The 8,607-nt window shown below is 27.4% G+C and overlaps 1 protein-coding gene across 1 annotated transcript; it reads right to left on the minus strand.

Annotated features, from left to right (window-relative positions):
- Window positions 1-491: 491 nt before the first annotated feature.
- LOC101493836 (GATA transcription factor 9-like) lies at window positions 492-2,130 on the minus strand. Its single transcript, XM_004517243.4, has 2 exons — window positions 1,884-2,130; window positions 492-1,356 (listed from the first exon to the last, which is right to left on the minus strand). The coding sequence occupies exons 1-2, from the start codon at window positions 1,992-1,994 to the stop codon at window positions 643-645; spliced, it is 825 nt and encodes a 274-aa protein (XP_004517300.1). The 5' UTR covers window positions 1,995-2,130; the 3' UTR covers window positions 492-642.
- Window positions 2,131-8,607: the final 6,477 nt, after the last annotated feature.

Here is an 8,607-nt window from a genome sequence, read left to right on the forward strand (position 1 = left end):
AGAAACAAAACAAGCATATCAGCATTCGCCTACGCATATTCTCCTTTTTTGCGTAGAGTCAAATAAAACAAATGGAGTATAAAAAATTGACATTAGATAATTTAATTTTTGTTGTCAATTTTATATAATCTAAAACTGAAAGTGTAGAAAATGAGTTAGTCACGTGGATGTAGTTAATATTATCTTGTATATGGTAGTGCATGCCAACTGCCAAATTAAGAGCACACCCCTCCCACATGCCCATACTGACAGCATATGATACCAAATGGTACAAAATTCGCATAGTAGTTGTTATTTTAAACAAATATTCAAAGGTTTATATATGACCAGACGAAATTGGAAAGTTTGGAAATTTTAAAATAATGCAGCATCATATCATATGCCTTTGAATTTTGAGAGAATTAATCTATTGCCAAAAATAAAAAATAATTACTACCATATGAAAGTGCAATGCACATGTTACATGTTATGTAGATTGAAGATGGGAGAAAGAGAAAATGAAAGAGGATATTAATTAATTAATGAAAGCACTAACAAGTCACCTAAATAGTATGATCTCTGTTTGGAAAGAGTAATTTTCCCCCTAAAAATTAGAACTTAAATTTGATTTACATTAAAAATGTATAAAGTACTGGAAGTGACTCAGTCATGAGTAGGAATGGAAGAAGACATATTCCTCATCTCCATGACTTTCTTATGTGAATTGGAATGTAAATAGCTAACAAAAGTTGGACTCTTAGCTGGTCTATACTCTGGTAACAACCTACCAGATTTGTACCTTACACCACATGCATTGCATAATGTCTTTGGACCTAATGGTCCTGCTCTCCATTGTGGGGTCCTTTGTGACAAACAATGTGTGCACCTTCTTGTTGGAATTGAACTATTTTCACTTTCATTTTCATTTTCATTTTCATTCTTAAAAACAATATCATCCTCTATTTTTTCTTCCTTTTTCACAACAATTTCCTTTTCCACTACATTTTTCTCACCCTTTGGAACTATTAGTTCACTGTCAGCTAACCAATAAGCTTGTTTCAGAAGTGGAGGGTCACAACCAATTAGTTCATTTTTTGGGTTTAAGGTGTTTGACCAAATGCTTAAAGGGTTTTTGTTTGTTCTTGGAGCTGAAAGTCTCTTCCTTTTGCTCCTTGCTTTCCCTGGAATTGTGAAATTTTGTAAAGGTGACTCATTTTGGTTTTGTCTCTTCATTGTGTTTGAAGGTTTTGTTGAGATTGTTGTTGTTGTTGTTGTTGTGGTGTTTTGAACATTAGAAGGTAATAACACACAACTTTGAGGGCTTGAAAAACAGTCTTCCACAAACACTGAAAGCCATTCCATTCCAACATCCACTTCCTATATAAATGTTTAGTCAAAAAAATGCAAATTTTTTACTTACAACATTAAAAAAGACTCCTGATTAATGATCATTTTTATGCCGTCTCAACCTCTCAAGTAAGGTTTAAACTCTAAAATTAAGTACAAGATTAAACTAAGGATTACAATATACAAAGTTATAAACACTTCAATAAACCAAGTACATAATATTAAAGTTATAAACTTGGTAAAAAGATATAGGATATGTTTGATTTTGCGGCCAAAATCACGGTGAACTACAATAATTTTATAAAAAAACTTTGCAGAATTAGGGTGATTTTGGCGCTACCACCATAAAATCAAACATAGTCATAGTTAGCCCAAAAAGAAAAGGAATTACTTTCTCAAACCAATAAAGAAAAATCTTAAGTTAGAACTTAGAACAAGCAAAGAAGCATGAAGGACTAGTGAATTTAGCTAGAATAGTAGTAAAAGAAGTTGAAAAGAAGAAACAAATAAGAAAAGGGTAAACTAAAACAAGGTAACATTAAAGTGAAAAAACTAACCATGTTCTGTGTAGAAAAGAGGTCATCAAGGCTAGTTGAGAAGGTAGAAAGAACCTTCTCTTGTTTGCAGTCATCAGAAACTGATACATTTTGGCACACGTCCATTTTCATAAGGTTCAAAAACTTTAGAAGAGTGTATAAATTTGAACACAACAAGAGAGGGGAAATTGGTAGAGAGAAAGATAAAAAGAAAGCCAAAATTGGTTACAACTCAACCCTTGTTTCAGTTCTTCACCCTTTATTATGGTCCTTGGTTTTTTGTCGGCAGATTAATACAGGATAAAAAGAAAAAGAAAAAGAAAAAGAAAAAGAAAAATTAATTCAAATTTTTATTTATTTATCAAATAGTGATAAAAGCAAACATCACTGTCCCATGCAGACATAGACCAATCACTTTCTCTCATGTTACATTAATTAACCTTTTGCTTACCCCAAAACGTCATTTATTTTTTTTATATCATACTTATAAATTTAAATGTTTTTCCTCTTAAGTTATTTCCTTGCTTTTTTATTCCTTTGGCATTTATTAACAAATTAAAGTATTCTTTTTTCACTAGTAATTTTTTCTTTTTTTTGGAAATTTTTCTTTGTTTTGAGGGTAAAAATGAGATATTGTTTGTTAGAGTAGTTTTGCAGAGAGGTCCCCGCTTTCACTTTTTGCTTTGAAAATTTATCAAAAAAGATGCATTGGGAGAGTCCAAGAAGGCAGAGCACAGAGTACTGATTCTGCCACTTTTTGCAGTTACAGATTCATTAAAAATGTTTACCATTCAGATTCTTCCAAAATCTTTTTACTTTTGGCAAGTTTGTGTGAGTGATTTCAATTGTGGTCCTAAATTAAGGGTGCATTGCAATTTTAGTCTAATGCACTTTCATTTATTTGTACATAAACTTGTTTTTTTAGCATAATAATCTTAACTGTATACTAGCTGGTATTGTCAAAGTGTAACACTATTTTTTGTTACATTCGTAGGCGAAAATATGTAAGAAACATAATGATGTTGGTTTTAACGTAAGAACTTGAAATGTAAATAACATTACTTGTGTTAATATTTTAATATGTGATACTCAATTAGAAAACTTTGGAGATAGAGTCACAAGCAATCTGTTTGTAGTAGTTAATTTTCAGTTAATTAAATGTAACTACTTTTGTTTGTTGCTCATAAATTATAAACAACTTGTATATAAGTCAAAACAAGCAATGTTGATTAGAAGAACAAAAAAAGAAAGTCTACAGTTTTGCATAGTGTAGAAAACTGACAGCAAAAAATAGAAAACATTGTAATCATATCATTCATTATAAGTGATAATTCGAAGTCGGATCTAATCTCCTAGACGTATAAGTTCATCTCTGAACTAGGTTAACAATTGTGTGTATTTATTTTAGCTATGCAAGTCTTAATTTTGTTTCTGCTGAAACCAAGAACGTCTTTAGGTGAAAACTGATTCGTTTTACTGAAACCAAAAATATTATTGAGTGAATATTGATCATTCTTCGTTTTACTAAAACCAAGAATGTTCTTGGGTGGAATCTCAACAATTTCTATTTTACTGAAACAAAGAACGTTATTGGGATAGTAACTGATCAATCTCAGTTTCATTTACTTTGATCTTAACTGAGAAAAATTTAACAACAACTTGATTGCAAGAGTGATTTCTGACAAAGAAAAAATGTTGAAACTATCTTCCAATTTGACCAAATTAACAACATTATGAATTGCTTTTATCATTGTTATATTGAATTATTATATGTCTATTTTTTCAATTCAATTTGCAGTAGATTAAACTTCAAATGGTAGGAAAATACAATGTAAAAGTGAAATATACCTTAGTTGATGATATATGTTACCTATTAGATAGTATTTTGATTTTTGTATATTTAGTATTTATATTATTATTTTTAGATGAGATGATACAATTATCACCATAAATTCAGAAATACTTGCAATGTCTTATGTTCAAATCTGAAACATGTTCAACCTAACAATATTGATAATATATCAGTTGAACTACAATTTACGAAAAAAATTAATTACAATATCTGTATGATGTACTTTATATATAATGGTTCTAAAATTGTTAATGTAACCAACTACAATTAATTTTAATTGACTAGTTACAATCTTAGACAATATCAAATTAATTATAACAAATCTAAAAGTATCTCAAGATTGTCTGCCTAAAAAATGTATAAAAATTGTCTCAATTTCTCTTAAATGATATAAATTGACTTCTCAAGAACTGGTATTGTTTGTGTTGAAAAAAACTCTGTTGTTACCAAAAGAAATGCTACCACATATAGCTGCAATTTTCAAGTGTTACATAAAATTATACTTAAAAACTGTCTTCAGAAGTAGATAAAAAAAATTAAAGGTTTCTATTTTACATTTTCAAATTTTTATACCACCTAGCTCATATCATATGTATATATGTTAACCCCACCTTCAATATGGCTTATGATTAATTGCTTGACGACCAAAAATGAAAATCCACCAGCAATATAAATGTACATGATGAATCTTATGATGGGTCCGGAAGTTGGATGAGTATTTAATGAAAATGAGTGATATAGAAAGATGCATCTTGAAACAAGGTTGAAAGACTAAACAACAAACAACATGACATGTATGAATAAATTTACCTTTAATATTTTTTTTCTTTCAAATTACATTCAAATAAGTTTTTTTTTCTTTTCAACTAAGTCTTTTATGTGGCATCATATTTATAATGTTAATTTTTATGTCAACTAATAATTAATGAAAAATGACATTTATGCAAACAGATAATAATATAAAGGTTAATGTTACAAAGAAATATTATTTAAAAGACTTAGTTGAGAAAAAAAATATAAAAATTGGATCAAACATAAATGATTAAAAGTGAAATTCTATCTAATTTTTTTTTATCCTTATAGAATGGAGGATGTTTGATTTTTAATTAATGTAATTTTTTTATTTCTCTAAAATTTGAGATTGCTTATAAACTAAACAGATTTTGATTTTGAATATTTTTACAAAATAATTAATTTTTTTACATTTTAAAAATCGGAAGATTCATTCTACAAATTAATACAAAATAAAAGATTAAAAATATAATTATGCCGAATAATAATTTCAGAAATGGATAAAAACAAAAAGAAAAAATTAATATATTATAGCTGGAGATCAAAATTAAAATTGTTTTATACTACTATACATTTCAACCCATTCATAGGCCTCACTTCTATGACTTGCACATGGCTAATGGTCTCATCCAAAATCTTTCCATCATGTGTTTAGATTCAATTTTTGAACAAGTAACCACTTGAAAATTTTCCACTCGAGTTACCGCCAAGTACTTTGAAAATGAAGCATGAACCAACACATGATGCATGTCTTCAAACTACATTTATAGGTATGCTGTAAGGTGACCACTTATGCTTTGACTAACAAAACCTCTAAGTTCATGTCTATGATTGCCTCTTGGAAGAAAAAAGGACAAATTTGTCAACAAAAGTTGGTCTAATTGATTAAGGATTTTACTCATATCCTTCATATAATAGTGTATGTGAGAATCTTGTTGTGAATAATATATTAGTATGTCTTATGGTATTGAAATCATAATGAGACTTTTCTTACTCTAATAACTCCATAGTATTCGATTCAACTAAACTTTACTCTGTCAATATCTCACAATTTGAATATTTTACAAAGATTAAAAAGATGACAAATAAAATAAAGAGAGTAATAATTTATTAACTTAATCTATTATATATATATATATTTAAAATAGAGTCTTTCACTCTCTTGGTGCCACCTCATACTAATTTCTCTATGTGTACAAACATTTTTTACATCAACCAAAAAGATGATGCGTACGTTTTCATAGAGAGTTTCCTCTACTTAATTGCTAAATAGATTTTCTCATCTTTTAATCTCTAATTTTTTTTGTCTTCGACAAAATTTTAAATAAGATATATTAGAATTTTAATTTATAATATTCAAACTATTATTAACATTAATAGACTAATCATAGTCATTAATATTTTGATTTCCAAACCGAAATTCAAAATTCATAACAATTCGGTTACAAATTATTAATTGTTATATATATTTAAAGCATATTATCCACTCTCTTGCTGTCATCTCATACTAATTTCTCTACATGTGTAAATATTTTTCACGTCAGTCAAAAAACTTATGTCTACGTTTTCATAAGGAGTTTCCTCTACTTAGTTTTTAAATAGATTTTCTCATCTTTTAATTTTTAATCTCTAATTTTTTTTGTTCGACAAAATTTTAAATCAGATATATTAGGATTTTCATTTACAAATATTCAAACTATTATTAATATTAATAGAGTAATCATAGTCATTAACATTTTGATTTCAAAGCTGAAATTCAAAATTTATAACAATTCGGTTATAAAATATTAATTGTCAAACTATTATAAGTATACATAAAATACAAATAATTGCAAATAAATTACTTCAATTTCATGTCAATTAACACTATAAAATAATAAATTAAATTAAATTTTGTAAAATAAAACTGACCAAAATTCAAAGAGACATGAATGTGTTCATCATTTTTAAATATTTATACATTATATATATTTATTAATATTTATAGTAAGAAATCAGATACAAATATAATTTATTCTCTCACTCGTTTTTTGGAATAAAAAAGATGTTTGCATCAAAGTTCGAGGCATATGTATTGTCTATACACCATATAAAGTGAGGATTAACCAATCTCTTTATACAATCACAATAATTGAAAATTATTATTTGCATTCAATTTCGTATATATATAAATTTTGTTTTCATATTTTATTTTTGAATAATCAACTATAAAATTATTTGACTTGAACTTCACAGGAAACACTTTTGCATGCAACAATCAAGAAAAAATTTCTCTCAAATTTAAAAAATAGTATACAAGAAGGTGATAAAGAAGACATTATTTTTTACATGAAGTATGAAAATAAGGATAATAATAAAACTGCATTTTTTTTAAATCCACTTAACATAAATAAATAAAAAATAAACACGCGCAATGCGCGGGTTAAGATCTAGTTTTATTAATTATGATGCATTTCTATTATCATTGATGCAAAGTAGAGAGTAATAATTTTATATTGTGGTGCATAGTATTAATTAGAATGTATAATTGAAAAAATAAAATAAAATTGCATTAGAAATTAAAAGTGACACTTTATTTGAGACAATTCTTTTCCTTTCAAATGTGACAATTATGATGAGAAATAAGGAGAGAGACAATCAATATTAACCGACATGGACATATAAATTAGCTACATCAGACTCATGTCATATTAGAATTTTTTTTTTTAAAACAAAGATGTGAGACTTTTTAAAGGCTACAAAAATCAGACTATGAGCTAAGAAAAAAAACTTTTTGACCTAACAACACGTCAACCTAATTAAATAATATAAATTATAATTATATTATCAAAAAATATAATTAAAATAAGATATAAAGTTAAATTCTTTAAATGTCGTGTATATTTTTAGTCTTTTATAAATATGTTGATTACTTATTTAAACATGTTAATATAAAATTGCTTTTGAAATAAATTGTACTAAACTTTTACAAGAGTAAGATTTAGGTTCAAAAATATATTTATGATAGATAACAAATCAACCTTAAAATAATCTTTGGGTGAAACTCAAATATTGCAAAAGTTAATTTTGAGCTAACAAAATAAAAAGAGGGATAACTTTTTTGAAGTGACAAAAAGGCGCAAAGTTAAAATTAAGAAGGGAACAGTATTTCCTAGTTTGATTGGGAATGGGACAAGCAAGATGGGGTCTCATAAGTCATGGCTCTACAATTTAAGGACACCGCTAGCAATAATTTCAGCACATGAAGCGTGGCGTAGGACAAGGGGATACAATGAAGGCATTTGAATAAACAATAATGTGGTAGTAGTAAAGGCAAATGTTCCCCACCCCACCAATATGGATTCTTTCCATCATCCATCATCACTCTACTCAAATGCCCCCTTCTCACATGCATCTTTCAATTCAACCTATCATCTTTTAATTTTAATTTTAAATTTAATTATTAAATCATATTATATACTGCAGTGCAGTCAGACAAAATCGACTATAATCAATTTTCATCCCTAACTTTGATTTAAATCACATTGAACCCACTTTGGATTTCAAACACCACGTTAGCATGCACAAAACTATATGGAGGGTAAATTTGTCCCCTTAACATATTTCCCACGCAGGATACAGTAGGTATAATGTACTTAATAATTACTAAATAAGTATGAGTCAAATAATTGTAGGCCACCTAAAATCACTTTACTTGTATGTTACATGATGAATACATGAAGAAGTAATAAAATCCTGCCCAAACTGCATACATGTAATATTATAAATATCATAACCACAGGTCACATGTTATTATTATAGTAATTGATTGTCGTACTGATACATTTATTATACTCACAAAAAATAAAGAAATATGAATAGGTACAGTTAGATTTTTGCTAAGTAGACTTTACTTGTTTTCAGAATTCATAACTTGGCTTATTTAAAATTTGTTCTAATTTTTTTTTATAAGTGTAGCTTGACCTGAAAGTCATTAAAAGGTCTTTTTCACCTTAAGATCCGTTGAAAATTACATTAGGCTTACCACTATAAAAATCAATAAGCTTATATTTAAATAAGTGTATCAGGAATTAAATAATGTACATTATTAGTGATATATAT

This window comes from Cicer arietinum, unplaced genomic scaffold (assembly GCF_000331145.2).
Source record: "Cicer arietinum cultivar CDC Frontier isolate Library 1 unplaced genomic scaffold, Cicar.CDCFrontier_v2.0 Ca_scaffold_5762_v2.0, whole genome shotgun sequence".
NCBI lineage: Eukaryota > Viridiplantae > Streptophyta > Magnoliopsida > Fabales > Fabaceae > Cicer > Cicer arietinum.

Coding starts and splice junctions, on each gene's coding strand:
- LOC101493836 (XM_004517243.4), bottom strand. CDS start 1,994: ATGAAAATGGACGTGTGCCAAAATGTATCAGTTTCTGATGACTGCAAA. Junction 1,357..1,883: donor TCTTTTCTACACAGAACATG/GTTAGTTTTTTC, acceptor ACATTTATATAG/GAAGTGGATGTTGGAATGGA.